This window comes from Myxocyprinus asiaticus, chromosome 20 (assembly GCF_019703515.2).
Source record: "Myxocyprinus asiaticus isolate MX2 ecotype Aquarium Trade chromosome 20, UBuf_Myxa_2, whole genome shotgun sequence".
NCBI lineage: Eukaryota > Metazoa > Chordata > Actinopteri > Cypriniformes > Catostomidae > Myxocyprinus > Myxocyprinus asiaticus.
In genome coordinates, this window is record NC_059363.1 from 13,659,978 (window position 1) to 13,676,495 (window position 16,518).

General features: G+C 36.4%; 1 protein-coding gene across 1 annotated transcript in view; it reads right to left on the reverse strand.

Moving 5' to 3' along the window:
- Positions 1-2,192: 2,192 nt before the first annotated feature.
- Positions 2,193-16,518, reverse strand: part of LOC127411409 (VPS10 domain-containing receptor SorCS3-like) — a 109,149-nt gene continuing 94,823 nt past the window's right edge. The window contains exons 21-27 of the mRNA XM_051646946.1: positions 14,041-14,164; positions 13,702-13,814; positions 12,653-12,784; positions 10,744-10,843; positions 5,035-5,140; positions 4,580-4,815; positions 2,193-2,798 (exon numbers count right to left, since the gene is read on the reverse strand). Of these exons, the coding sequence (XP_051502906.1) occupies positions 2,737-2,798; positions 4,580-4,815; positions 5,035-5,140; positions 10,744-10,843; positions 12,653-12,784; positions 13,702-13,814; positions 14,041-14,164 (873 nt within the window). The 3' untranslated portion in view covers positions 2,193-2,736. The remainder of the gene's footprint in view (positions 2,799-4,579; positions 4,816-5,034; positions 5,141-10,743; positions 10,844-12,652; positions 12,785-13,701; positions 13,815-14,040; positions 14,165-16,518) is intronic.

Sequence of the window (16,518 nt, forward strand, 5' to 3'; positions counted from 1 at the left end):
GGAAAAATATCTGTGCTTAAATTTTATACTGTGCAAAATGACGATTATGTTGAATCACTGTTTACTTATTTCAGCAGAGAAGCTCTGCTCTTTGTATCCTTTATTCGACTTGTCCTGTTAAAGATTTTTTCTGTGTCACAGGACATCTGATGTAGGCTATTTACTGGTGGAATGAAAAGATGAGTGTTTGAAAATTGTCTTGAGAAATGCATGTCATAGACATTTCAGGAAAATCCACTGTAAAGAACCAGTGGGCAGTCAATAATGTAAAAATACATTTATTCAGATTAAAGTGACTTTCAGTTCACAGTCTGGTATAAAACTGTCTGTCAGCTATTAGTAGCAATGAAACATGCGCTCCAAATGAGTATATTCCTAGGAATATAGGGTTGTGAATACTAAATAAAAAACATGTAGCCATTTCACAATATTGCCAAGGCACAAATGGCCAAGTTCAGCAGATGAGTCTTTTAAACAATGGAGTCTCTGCAGATGAAGGTATAACCCACTATTTGCACCATATACATCTACTTGATGCTAAAACCGTTTCTTATGGCCCATTAACTAATTTTCTATCTACATATCTTAGAATAACGAACAAATTCAGATGAGGCAAGCATCATTATAAACATACATAAAGCTAGTTAAGACATTTAAATAAGCACATTTCAAATGATTAAATATACATTTTCCTGTATGAAAGCATGTCACTTGTATATGATTTTACATTCTGATCTCTTAAAGTGAGCTTTTCACATTAGTGCGAGGCAGATCTTAAAGGGTTAGTTCACCCAAAAATTTTAATTCTCTCATTTACTCACTTTCAGGCCATTCCAGATGTGCATGATTTTCTTTCTTCTGCAGAACACATGAAGAATTTTAGAAGAATATCTCAGCTCTGTAGGTCATTTCAATGCAAGTGAATGGTGGCCAGTGATCATGATTTCAAGCTTGATTACACTTCCTAATTGAGTAATCGAGCTTGAAATCATAATTGTGCTGAGAGACTGCAATGGCAAGATGTACAGTGAAAAAGGAGTTTCATTTTGGTCAGTTCTCACCCAAAACTGACTGGATCACTTCAGAAGACATTGATTAAACTACTGGAGTCAAATAGATTACTTTAATGTTGCCTTTATCTGATTTTTGGAGCTTCAAAGTTCTGGCCACCTTTCACTTGCATTGAAATGAACTACAGAGCTGAGATATTCTTCTAAAAAATCTTTATTTGTGTTGTACAGAAGAAAGAAAGTCATGCAAATCAGTTAATGAAAAGAGAATAATTTTTTTTTTTTTTTAAATGGTGAACTATTCCTTTAAGCTTAAAAGGTCTCTACAAGCATGCAGAGAATGATTTATCTTTATTTTACTAAAGGAGTTTGGTGCACCATTCTAGGATGAATAGATCAGTTTTACTGATCAAAGCAACACCTTAAACATTTTTATTAGGTGATAGAAACAATTAAGTGCTGATGCAATATATCTTTCTGCTATTTTTGATAGAGATTTTTATTTTATGTACACTTGTAATTAATAATATTCTCAAGCAACACTTAAGGATTTATTTATTTATCAAGCTCAAATGTAAAACACCACGATAATAAAAAGATAAAGCATTACAACAACAGGAAAAGTCTGAAGAAGAATTCACCCAAACTTGAAAATTTTGCATTATTTATGCACTCTTATGAGTTTCCAAATCTGAATGCTGTTCTTTTTTCAGTAGAACACAAGAGGAGAAATTCTGAAGAATTTACATGGCCTTTCAATACAATGATAGTCCATTGACCACGGCTGTCAAGCTCCAAAAATAAGAAAAAAAAAACCCCGAAACAAAATAAATCATTCATCCATCCATAAATAGAAAAGTAGTAAATACAACTTGTATGCTATGTTCTAAGTGTTCTGAAGCTTATCAACAGACCAAAATGTAAAATATTCATTGATGAACTTTAATTCACACTTGCCTTTAGATGCATCAATGATGTCAAACACCATTGACTCTCAAAAGTATTGTTACAGAACATAGCACACCAGTTTAAATATGCAGAATGGAGAATGAAATTCTCCTTTTGTATTCCACAGAAAAACAACTGCATATGGAAACAACATTAGGGATATATATATATATATATATATATATATATATATATATATATATATTTATTTATTTATTTTTTTCTTTTTCTCCCAATTTGGAATGGCCAGTTCCCAATGTGCTTTTAAGTCCTTGTGGTCACGTAGTGATTCGCCTCAGTCCGGATGGCGGAGGAAACCCAGTTGTCTCTGCGTCTGAGATTGTCAGCCCACGCATCTTATCACATGGCTTGTTGAGCGCGTTGCCACAGAGACATAGCGTGTGTGGAAGCTTCACGCCACCCACCGCGCCTCACCAAGAACGAATCACATTATAGCGATCACGAGGAGGTTACCCCATGTGACTCTACCCTCCCTAACAACCGGGCCAATTTGGTTGCTTAGGAGACCTGGTTGGAGTCACCCAGCATGCCCTGGGATTCAAACTAGTGAACTCCAGGGGTGGTAGCCAGGGTCTTTACCACTGAGCTACCCAGGCCCCCTACAACATTAGGGATATTAAACATTAACAGGATTTTCATTTTTGGGTGAATAATTCCTTTAAGGAAAGAGTACAGTAATTACATCTAACACAACTGACAGCTCCTTGAAGCCTCTATGAAATTATGATATTTCATCATCAAACCTTTCTTCATAATTTCAGACATTGGTGCAGTTTGGAATGTGTCTGGTCCGTAGCCTCTCTCCAACCCCAAGGCTTCCTTAAACACACACACACACACAAAGCAAAAAAATCACTGTAATTGCAACCAACAGACAAGGGCAACTCCGTGATCAGTGCTTTCCACTTCAGTGTCATGGGATCAGTCCTTAATTACTGCGAATCAAAAAGTCCTGGGACAAACAGAAGACAATCACCTTCCGTGACAGGAGAGTAATAAAAGTAAAATGAATGAATTGGGGTTCATCCACTGACCTCACGCTTACTGAACAACATACACATCTACTCACAGACACAAACAAGCACACTTCTCTGTGCCCCTTGAACCCAAATCCATCTTTATAAACATTAAACCCAACAGAAGAAGATGGACTTGTTAAGAATCTAATAGAGTAGGTAGACAGCAATTTAACAAAACCTAATGCAACCATATCAAATGCTTGAATGGCTAACATTGTTTATAAGGATTGGGCTAGGGATGTGCGAGACTAGTCAACTAAAAGGTTTTGATGCTTCTAGTCGACACTGGAATTACTAGTCGGTTAATATTGTTCCCCATCAAACTGTTCAACATTTTTACACATTTACATTTGGCTTTATATTTTTACAAAAGATGCACTTAAATTACTTTCATGTTAATGTTGCATTTCAAATACAATTAATAATACAATTATTAAAGATGATATCTGGAGCAGTTGTATACAAAGTTTCATTTCACCTCAGGCTGCACATGCTTCTTCCCTCTCTCACTCGTGGTGCACGCAGGAAAATGTCCTCTCGCAAGATGGGCAGCTATAACTTCGGTGGTGGTGCAGGAAGTGAATTTCCGAAATGTTGGTTTGCAAATCACTGTGGATGTTTTCACATTTGAGTCTTCTTTAAATCTGTGTATGCTTAAAAGTTATTTTCCCTCCGAGCAGGTCTTTTCAAGTGCAGGAATCAGGATAATTGCCTCAAGTGACTCAGGTCCCGTCTTTCACTGGACCATGTTGACATGTTAATTTTGCTCATTAAAAATGTATGCTCCTGATTAAGTAGACTTTTTGACTATTTTTATCAAATTATTTTTACCCTGCTTATAAATTTTCAACGAGGTGCCGACTGCTTAACGGGTTAAACTATCAGTTATTCTGTGTGCACGTCATGTTTAGAACAATAGGTTTATTGTACATTTCTCACAAGCCTTTTTTTTTTACCCCCTTTCATGGAATTTATCACCGGATTTGGCTGTTGAAATACATTAGGTTGAAGTATTTTAAATGGGTCACATAAACACACTGTGTTTTCTGAGGGTTTCTTTCTGTTTAGACTAGCTGGCTCCAAATTTTTTGTTTAAACGTCAGTGAAATTGGTCGTTTCGCACATCCCTAGTTTGGGCTGTCAATTTAACATGTATTTATTACAAAAAATAACTTTTTTTGAACTATTTTTAACTTGGTACAACACATCTTAAAAACACGGTGCCCATGGCAGGAAACCCTGGAAAACAACTAGATGTGAGACAGTGGCATAAGATGTCAGTCTGCCGCATGTGTACATAGACCAACAATTAATAATAGCACAGATGGAACTCAGGACGTGTGTCCTGTGTAAGTGCCACTAAGTGCCACTAACAAACTTGATTGCAAAATTAATAGCTGTGGACTGTAGGCAAGTGATAGGCTAATGGGCTAATGCATGGAAATAAAACAAACTTTTAAAGCCACTTTTTGTTATGTCTATTCAACACTTTACTAGTCTGCTTCAATAGTGTAATTAAACATCTTAATTCAAAACTTTTTTTTTAAGCAAATAATGACATGAAATATTGACTTCTTTCACCTGTGTTGTGAGCCTCCAGTTCTTTTTCCATCAGTTCTCTGGGAGGTGGCAGATGGCTAAAGCTGTTGTGTGTTGTGGTATTTGAGGGAAACTGCGTGTGTTTGACGTGTGTGCTGCATGGCGGGAATGAGGTGGGTGGCGTATGTGTGCCGTTTTTCTCCTGTCCGACGGTACTGATCATCTCTGGCTCCTTCTCATGAGTGTCCTCTGTTTCCACATGGATCCATGGAATTTTACTAATTTAAGAGAACCAACAGAACAAAGATATTACTTAATGTGGAGATCAGGAGAAAAAGCATTTTTTTCAAGTAAAACAATAACTGATGCCAATAAAGTATGCAAGAATAATTTTTCTTCATTTTTGGGTATTTCCAGGGCACATTAAAATTGAACAGTGCACAATTAGCCCAGATTAGGTGAGCTGAACTGAGAAATTTGGAAGAGGTGAGTCTTACCGTTTGAACTTGTAGATGAAAAGAATGGCTAACCCCACCAGGCCCAGAGAAACCAGTAACAGCATGGCAGAACCACTGGACAGAGCACTGGAGTCCACCAGAGGTGCTGCAGGCAGTATTAGAGAATATTGTCCCATTGTATTAATTTACTCAATTCTCCTAATATTCTATTGTGCTTGAGGAACTGATACTTAACAATACTGTTATTCAGAACTTGACTGTAGATAACACTTTACTTGAAGCCTGTATATGTAATGCATTATATGAATCATGTTGAGGAGAGGTGTGATATTACTTTTCTAAGCAACCAGACTTACACTTGACTTTTCATCCCGCAGTCAATAAAACAGGCATACATATCTCATAGACTTACATTGAAGGGGGGACCTGAGCCATATCCAGGGATGTTATCATAGAGACTTGGTGGTGGGCTCCATTGATTTGGGCTAGTTAGCAAACACTAAGCAATCACCCAAAACATCTAACAACAACCACATGGCAATGTGCTAAAACAACTCAGAACACCTTAGCAACCACAATGCAATACAACCCACATCACCCTTGCATTGTGGCAGCAACTTTTACACAGACAAGCAACACTAAAATTTTCCACAGAAAATGTATTATTAATATATTACTTATACTAAATTATATAATTATTATACATTATATATTATTAATATACCGCTGAAGTCAGAAATTTACATACACTTAGGTTGAAGTCATTAAAACTAATTTTTTAACCACTCCACAGATTACATATTAGCAAACTATAGTTTTGGCAAGTCGTTTAGGACATCTACTTTATGCATGATGCGAGTAATTTTTCCAACAATCGTTTACAGACAGATTGTTTTACTTTTAATTGACTATATCACAATTCCAGTGGGTCAGAAGTTTACATTCACTAAGTTAACTGTGCCTTTAAGCTACTTGGAAAATTCCAGAAAATGATGTCAAGCCTTTAGACAATTAGCCAATTAGCTTCTGATAGGAGGTGTACTGAATTGGAGGTGTACCTGTGGATGTATCTTAAGGCCTCCCTTCAAACTCAGTGCCTCTTTGCTTGACATGGGAAAATCAAAAGAAATCAGTCAAGACCTCAGAAAAATAATTGTGGACCTCCACAAGTCTGGTTCATCCTTGGGAGCAATTTCCAAACACCTGGAGGTACCACGTTCATCTGTACAAACAATAATACGCAAGTATAAACCATGGGACCACACAGGAAGGAGACACATTCTGTTTCCTAGAGATGAACGTAGTTTGGTGCAAAAAGTGTAAATCAATCCCAGAACAACAGCAAAGGGCCTTGTTAAGATGCTGAAGGAAACAGGTAGACAAGTATCTATATCCACAGTAAAACAAGTCCTATATTGACGTAACCTGAAAAGCTGCTCATCAAGGAAGAGGCCAATGCTCCAAAACAGCCATAAAAAAGCCAGACTACAGTTTGCAAGTGCAAGTCCTATATTACACAAACAGATATACAAGATCTTACTTTGTACTTACCTCTGGTCTGATGAAACAAAAATATAAATTTTTGGCAATAATGACCATCGTTATGTTTGGAGGAAAAAGGGTGAGGCTTGCAAGCCAAAGGACACCATCCCAACCGTGAAGCGTGGGGGTGGCAGCATCATGTTGTGGGCATGCTTTGCTGCAGGAGGGACTGGTGCACTTCACAAAATAGATGGCATCATGAAGCAGGAAAATTATCTGGATATATTGAAGCAACATCTCAAGACATCAGCCATGAAGTTAAAGCTCGGTCGCAAATGGGTCTTCCAAATGGACAATGACCCCAAGAATACCTCCAAAGTTGTAGCAAAATGGCTTAAGGACAACAAAGTCAAGGTACAGGAGTGGCCATCACAAAGCCCTGACCTCAATCTGATAGAAAATTTGTGGACAGAACTGAAAAGCTTGTGTGAGCAAGGAGGCCTACAAACCTTACTCTGTTACACCAGTTCTGTCTGGAGGAATGGGCCAAAATTCCAGCAACTTATTGCGAGAAGCTTGTGGAAGGCTACCAAAAACGTTTGACCAAAGTTAAACAATTTAAAGGCAATGCTACCAAATACTAACAAACTGTATGAAAACTTCTGACCCAATGGGAATGTGATGAAAGAAAGAAAAGCTGAAATAAATCATTCTCTCTACTATTATTCTGACATTTCACATTCTTAAAATAAAGTACTGCTCCTAACTGACCTAAGACAGGGAATGTTTTCTACGATTAAATGCGAGGAATTGTGAATTGTGAAGGTGTATGTAAACTTCTGACTTCGACTGTATATGACATATTATTATAATATATTAATATTATTTATTTTTTCCTTATAATACATTATAATGCAATTCATCATCTTTCCTGCTTCTCATATCACTCTGCAATCTCTTCACATAAGCAAATAAGATATTTTCAACTAAAATCAATGTTTCATGTCCCTTATGTATTGTTCTGACAAGGAGTCATTTTATAAGCAGGATAATGAGCAGTCAGATGGTTGGATTTAGCTTGTTTTGTTTCTTCTCACAAAATAACATAGTTTCAACTCAAATAATTATTTCATGTGCATATAATTATTTATTGGTAAGTAGCCATGTACTGTAGTAAGTTGGATAATCTACAATCAGCCGGTCATAATACTGTAGCAAAATAAACCCCTTTAAGATGATACAAGACCACCCTGTCAGTTTATTTTGTGTTTATGACCAGCTGACTGTAGATTATCCCTTACTTAAACTTTTCAAAGGTATAACCATTTATGTATTAAAATCTATTATAACTGTGGTTACACTTATTTATAAAAAGATAACATTACAATGTGTATCATACATCTTTATTAATACATGTATAATGCATTTTAAATGCAGGCTTCACAGAAAGTGTTACTTTTAAGTCTTATAATTATCTGCTCTTTTCTCAGTATGTTTGTTAATAAACTAATATAAATAAACACTATTGTAACTCTGTGAAAGTGTTACTGCTAAAACCACAACTGAAAAAAGAAAAGAAACTGTTGACCACAAATCTCTGCTGTCTCTCAGAGGCTGTCTGAAAGGGTGAGAGGCATATCCGTTTCAGTAATTCTAAAAACTGTCCCACTCATTCACCGGAGACACACACACACACACTGCAGTCCAATCCTTCAGCCCTTTGAGGGTTGACGCATGATGATTGTGACCTTTCGGCAGAATGCAGGAGGCAATCTGGACCTTTTCCTGTTCGGAGCAATGAAGACAAATGGCCGTGTCTCAAAAGGGTAGAGTTATGCGGCAGAGAGCCACTCTTTATGATCTTGTAATGTCATTTTGAAGTCAGTATATTGGCCATGCTCAGACAGGCTCCACATTATTAATATTAATATAAAATCCAGGGTGGAGTATCTGTTCTTGGTTTTCTTTAACCAAAAGACAATTGAAGGATTTGACTCTATAGATCCTCAACAAACCAGTCTATATATATATATATATATATATATATATATATATATATATATATATATATATATATATATATATATATACAGGGTTGGGAGGGATACTTTTGAAATGTATTCCACTACAGATTACTGAATATATGCTGTAAAATTTAATTTGTAACATATTCCGTTAGATTACTCAAGGTCAGTAACGTATTCTAAATACTTTGGATTACTTCTTCAGCACTGGTAGATTTTTTCATTTGTTTTGACTATAAAAACTCTTCCAGTACAGAAAGACAAAATACACATGTTAAAAATACATTCTCTGAAAAACCTAAATATCTTGTTTTAAGGATTTTTAGATATTTTTACAGGAAAACAATAAAAAAATTATAATAAAGAATAAAATGTTTGCCCTAATATCAAAGGTCTTACTAGAAAGAAAAAAATTATGATCCAATGTGAATTTTCTTGATAAAAAAATATGATCGTGCCTGGTAACATGCGCATGTAAAATGGCTAGAAATAGCATTTTAGCTTAGCATAAAGCTGACAATTTACACAAGGTTTATTTCTATTTCTTGTGTTCCAAACTTACTTCTCTGTCTGCTCGTATGAATGTAACACATCATAAGAAAGTGTTTCACCGCTGTTCAAATGCACTTTGGATTACATAATTTATATGTATACATTTTTCCATCTGAAAGGACTAAATATTAAATGAAACAAATGACAAGAATATGCAAAGTAATCTCTTCAGTAATCAAAATACTTTTTGAATGTAACTGTATTCTAATTACCAATGATTTAAATTGTAACTGTAGTGGAATACAGTTACTTATATTTTGTATTTTAAATATGTAATCCCATTACATGTATTCTGTTACTTCCCAACCCTGTGTGTGTCTATAAATATATATATATATATATATATATATATATATATATATATATATATATATACATACAGTACTGTGAAAAAGTTTTAGGCACTTAAGATGTTTCACAAAAACATTTGTCTTAAGATGGTTATTTATATCTTCAGCTTTAGTGTGTCAATAGGAAAAATACATTTTAGACTCACAAACATTACTTTTGCAAATAGAAAAGATTAGAATAGAAGAACAGGTTGCTCTCCAAGAGATGGCATTGCCCCCACAGAGCCCCCCACTGAACATCAAGTCACACTGGGATTACATGAAGAGACAGAAGCAATCGAGACAGCCTAAATAGATAGAAGAACTGTGGTGAATTCTCCAAGAAGCTTGAAACATCCTATCTACCAACAACCAAGAAAAACTGTGTCCAGGTGTAAGTAGGAGAATTGGGGCTGTTGAAAATTGATAAATGAAAACTATTTATGGCATTATTTTTGAAGACATTCTCACTATGCAACATTTTTCACAAGTGCCTAAAACTTTTGCACAGTACTGTATATATACAGTATAGACACACACACACACACACACACACTACTGGTCAAAACTTTTTAAACACTTGACTGAAATGTTTCTCATGATCTTAAAAATCTTTTGATCTGAAGGAGAAAGATTAAATGTTTGAAATTATTTTTGTAGACAAAAATATAATTGTGCCACCATATTAATTTATTTCATTACAAAACTAAAAAAAAAAAAAAAAAAAAAAAACGTTTTTGAAATTGATGACTTGGACCAAATAATAAAGAAAAGCAGCCAATAAGTGCCCAACATAGATGGGAACTCCTTCAATACTGTTTAAAAAGCATCCCAGGGTGATACCTCAAGAAGTTGGTTGAGAAAATGTCAAGAGTACATGACTGCAAATTCTAGGCAAAGGGTGACTACTTTGAAGATGCTAAAATATAACACAGTTTTGATTTATTTTGGATTTTGTTTAGTCACAACATAATTCCCATAGTTCCATTTATGTTATTCCATAGTTTTGATGACTTTACTATTATTCTAAAATGTGAAGAAAAATTATAATAAAGAATGAGTGTGTTTCAAAACTTTTGACCGGTAGTGTATATATTAACATTACATGACCACAGAGGTAGGAGGTCACCTCACAACTCACAAATGCAAGACAGACCGCAAATTTAATGCAGTACACAATGAAGTTGACAGTTTAATGCAACACTTATTAACACAGACAGCAGTGTAATGCACCTAACAAAACCGCAGACACTAGTGCCATATGTCTCAGAGAGTAATGCATCTGGTGTTCCTCCAGAGTGAGGTGATCAGAGGGTTTGTTCTAACAGCCTTAAGAACAGAAGCATGTGTACAGGTCTTACCCAGACTGAGCTGAGACACAGACACAATGACTCGTGTGTCAGGCTTCAGATCAAACTGGATCAGGTTCTGATTTAAAGCGTTCATGAGCACCTCGGACATCTGAAACAAGATGAAGAAGATGTTGATGACAAAGATGGTGAGTAAGAGGAGAGTTGAAAGAGTAAAGAATTAAATGATATCTGAACGTGCATTTAAATTTATAAATGTTTTATAGATTTTTTTTCAACATATGATTAATTTACACTGAGCAATAAGCATTGTATTCATCATTCATTTGGTTATCGCTAAAGCTCACTTGAATTTATTCTACATCATTAAAAGTGATGTTATGGTATCTTGGAAGCCAGTCTAAAAATGTATGCCTGTTTTACATTATATGTGCAGGGCGTCAGCAGTGCTCCTCTGTGACTTTAACGGCAGCCACATTTTAAGCCTTCACACTGACTGAGTGTTTACTGTATGACACAGCTGCAGCTCTATACAGAAAATAAAGTGATTTCTGGGTTACTACACTGAGTTTTGAGAACTCATTAAGTTAATTGAGAATTACTGTATACTAAATAATCATCATGAAATCTAATTAACAAGAGGATAAGGATGAAATTTGCATCCACATGATAATGAATTTAGAGAGAATTGATGCCTAATCCCCAAATTGCAGAGTATTACCTGCTTAACTTATCTGGATCAGATTTACTGAACAAAAATTGTTTGTGTGCCTGTCACTGTGTACTGAACTAAGCCTAAGACATTTCTTTTTTCAATCAATGGGTAAGACTGCAGTCTTTTTGTTTCTTCATAAGATTATTTTGATACATAGGTTTATAGTACATTTTCAATGTGTTTTACACACATATGTGTTTGACATTTTTTTCAATTATGTAATGCAGCAAGAATAGGCTGAACTAACCTCTAAACTCTCCTATCACTGCCGCGTCTGGGACGCAGCACATGCGACTCGTGGTCTCAGTGTGAAGGCTGTAACTAGTTAATATGGGTGCCGAAATAAACAAGCACCGCTCACGCCCTGCAGACACAGTATGTGTGAAACAGCACACTTCAGCTTTAACTATAAAATGATCTGTAGTGAACAGCCTTAGTTGTTTTGCTCCACCATGATACTGTCTTAAAATATTGAACACACACTGTTGCTATACTCTTATTTTCAAATGTGTATCTGCTAATTTGTGCATTCTTAGTGATTTTTATATTTCAGCCTATGTTTTAAAACAATGTATATCAAAAGGCCCCAAATGTGTTGGTTATGTGGCCTGTCGGGTAATGCACACACTCTAACATCTTGGGTTGAGACCTGAGTTCAAATCAGTCTCAGGTTTCCCATTTTAACCCCCTCCCTTCACTCTGTTTCCTGTCACCTATCCACAGTCCTGTCATTAAAGCCAAAAGCCCACAAAAATAATCTTAAAGGCCTCCAAACATAATGTTCTGGTTTCCTTACATGCATAACAACTGGGCATATAAATCAATGACTTTTGTAAGCGGTTTAAAATGTCTAGATTATCATAATAATGATCATATTTATCATATAACATTTTTTATTTGCAATGCTCAATTACAAAGAGTGTGGGTCATAACCTTACATAAATTGAAAAAGCAACCCAAATATAATGCTGGTTTTAGCATAAATTTGAAAAATCTTCAAGTATAAATTTCACTGCAGTTTTTATTTCTTTTTGTGGTTGTTGGACATTACAAATTCAACCCCTGATAGTTTAAAGTAAGTCTATTTTTTATTGCCACTATAATTTATTTAGCCATCAGAGAATCATAATAGCTCATTTTAACAGATTGTATCAATCATCAGACACAGTTCAGCAGATCATAGTGCATTTCAATGTGTGGGTGTGTGTGTGTGTGTGTGTGTGTGTGTGTGTGCATGGTTTTTACCTTATCAAGCTGTTCCTCTGTGTGTGATCTGAATGCCGACTGGTTCGTCTCTGATAGAATAAAGAGCTCAGCGGCTGTTGGAGATCCAGGAAACACAGAGACCAACAACTGGTCCTCAGGGAAGCCACAAACCTGGAGAAAATGACAACACACACACACACACACACACACACACACACACACACACACACACACATATGTTGGTGCTCCTATCATTATGAGAACTCTCCATAGACATAATGATTGTTATACTGTAAAACTATATATTCTATCTCCTAACCCTATACCTACCCCTACCCTAAACCTAACCATCATAGAAACCTTTTGGCATTTTTACATTTTACAAGTTTTACATCTCATACACTACCAAGCCTAAAATTAAACACAATTTTTTATCACAATGCAACATTCATGACAGCATCTAGTCCATGCATAAAAGCTAGTAAACATAATTTCATGGCCATTTGCACATTAATTAAACTATCTTATTTAATTTTTGCAAATAATAATAAGTAATTTTTGTGAATCTCAAAATGGTTATACGTTGTGAGTTGTGTAACAGGATCGAAAGTACTCTGTTCAAACTGGAAATCCAGAGGTATTGGGAGACCATTATATTTGTGCTTGAGCAATTTATTGTAATGGAGTTATGTGGAGCAGTTCTTTGGCTCTGTTCTTTAATTGGCTGACTGGCTTTAGAGTCTCTTTGTTGCAGCGTCAATATTCACTCTGAACTCCTGTGATTCACTCTCCCCAGCAGTATAACATTATGCTCTCTCTCACACTTTCAGACTGAGGGAAAATCAGACGAATGTGTGAGAGCACGTAAAGCCTCTCAGCCAAACACGAAGCTCGCCGGAGAGCCCAGAAAGAGCCATCAGGTTTTAAACAGCAGCATGAGAGAGAGGAAAGAGAATATCTTAGAAGAGAGGAAGCATGGTGAGCTATCAGCAGCCTTTCAAGAATTTTCATGAGCACTTTTTAGCAGCTCATTGTCATGAACAGAGCACTCCAACAGGAACTGATGATGGACTTAAAAGTCAGTATACCTGAGAGAGCGTTGCCCTGACAACACGCCCCACATCCTGTCTCCACTCGGTGACTGACGGGTTGTGCTCTTCTAGGTTAGATGAGAACGACAGCAATAAAGAACGGAAGAACTCTGAAAATGAGAATGAGAAAGATGGATGGATGGGAACAGACAGATTATTCTTTCGCAGAGAAACTGTCTAACTTGTCAGTTGCAAAGACGCACCTATCGTACCGGCAGATAAAAATCACAGCAAGAAAAATTCCTCTTAATCCTGAATCTACTTTCGCATATTCTGTGAAACTAAAAATAATATAGGGAATATAGAGGCATCTTTAAAACCACAGGAGGTATTCACCTTTGACAGTGATGGTTTTAACATCCTGTAGTACTGTACCTCCTGCAGACACCTGTACGGTGACAGAGTTAGTTCCCTCCCGCGTGAATGTGTGTGAGACATTCCCTTCCAGCGTGATCAGTGGCTGAAAACACACACACAACAAGAAGTTCAATCTGAAATTAGCTGCCCAGAGAAACAGGGAAGCACTGCTGACTGATGTGTGAGTAGCAGATTAATTTATAGCAGAGTCCAGTTACAGCAACCGTTTATGCTTTTTCCAGTTTTATTATTATTATTATTATTTTTTTTTTAAAGCAGCTATGTGCATGGGATTTACTTTTATTTACAGATCTAACTCCATGCATGTGGTCCTATTGTCTTAGCTTAGAGCCCATCCATGTTGGGTAAATGACATTTTACCATTTCCATAGAATCAAAACAATGCAGTTACATTTTAATGCTGCTCTGTTTTCCATGGTAACAGAGGTAGTGCAGATGAAAACACTTGAAAACATGTTAATGTTAGTATAATGGCTTAAATTAAGGCATTCACTTCACTAACAAACATATTTTATATAGTGATAACACAGGAGGGTGTGTTTCTGCCTTTTGATTGACTGCACATTTATTTTATATATACAGGTGCATCTCAATAAATTAGAATGTCGTGGAAAAGTTCATTTATTTCAGTAATTCAACTCAAATTGTGAAACTCATGTATTAAATAAATTCAATGCACACAGACTGAAGTAGTTTAAGTCTTTGGTTCTTTTAATTGTGATGATTTTGGCTCACATTTAACAAAAACCCACCAATTCACTATCTCAACAAATTAGAATATGGTGACATGCCAATCAGCTAATCAACTCAAAACACCTGCAAAGGTTTCCTGAGCCTTCAAAATGGTCTCTCAGTTTGGTTCACTAGGCTACACAAACATGGGGAAGACTGCTGATCTGACAGTTGTCCAGAAGACAATCATTGACACCCTTCACAAGGAGGGTAAGCCACAAACATTCATTGCCAAAGAGGCTGGCTGTTCACAGAGTGCTGTATCCAAGCATGTTAACAGAAAGTTGAGTGAAGAAGTTGAAGTGTGGAAGAAAAAGATGCACAACCAACTGAGAGAACCGCAGCCTTATGATTGTCAAGCAAAATCGATTCAAGAATTTGGGTGAACTTCACAAGGAATGGACTGAGGCTGGGGTCAAGGCATCAAGAGCCACCACACACAGACGTGTCAAGGAATTTGGCTACAGTTGTCGTATTCCTCTTGTTAAGCCACTCCTGAACCACAGACAACGTCAGAGGCGTCTTACCTGGGCTAAGGAGAAGAAGAACTGGACTGTAGTCCAGTGGTCCAAAGTCCTCTTTTCAGATGAGAGCAAGTTTTGTATTTCATTTGGAAACCAAGGTCCTAGAGTCTGGAGGAAGGGTGGAGAAGCTCATAGCCCAAGTTGCTTGAAGTCCAGAGTTAAGTTTCCACAGTCTGTGATGATTTGGGGTGCAGTGTCATCTGCTGGTGTTGGTCCATTGTGTTTTTTGAAAACCAAAGTCACTGCACCCGTTTACCAAGACATTTTGGAGCATTTCATGCTTCCTTCTGCTGACCAGCTTTTTAAAGATGCTGATTTCATTTTCCAGCAGGATTTGGCACCTGCCCACACTGCCAAAAGTTGGTTAAATGACCATGGTGTTGGTGTGCTTGACTGGCCAGCAAACTCACCAGACCTGAACCCCATAGAGAATCTATGGGGTATTGTCAAGAGGAAAATGAGAAACAAGAGACCAAAAAATGCAGATGAGCTGAAGGCCACTGTCAAAGAAACCTGGGCATCCATACCACCTCAGCAGTGCCACAAACTGATCACCTCCATGCCATGCCGAATTGAGGCAGTAATTAAAGCAAAAGGAGCCCCTACCAAGTATTGAGTACAAATACAGTAAATGAACATACTTTCCAGAAGGCCAACAATTCACTAAAAATGTTTTTTTTTATTGGTCTTATGATGTATTCTAATTTTTTGAGATAGTGAATTGGTGGGTTTTTGTTAAATGTGAGCCAAAATCATCACAATTAAAAGAACCAAAGACTTAAACTACTTCAGTCTGTGTGCATTGGATTTATTTAATACACGAGTTTCACAATTTGAGTTGAATTACTGAAATAAATGAACTTTTCCACGACATTGTAATTTATTGAGATGCACCTGTATATTATTACTTTATTAAACACTGAAAGCTCTAATGAACATGAATTACTATCACCAACCAATACAAGACCTACTAAGTACTTCCAACAAATACAACTGGCTTTAAAAAAAAGAAACCCTAGCACTCTTAACTGGGCAACATTTTTGCTCCCTTTCAGTGGGATTATGTTCTGTTTGTATTACCCATGAAAACACCCTCAAAATATTCTGAAAGCTTTTTTATTATGAGAGCACACTGGGTAAAATGAATTAAAGGGAAAATGAGCAAATTACAATAGTACAA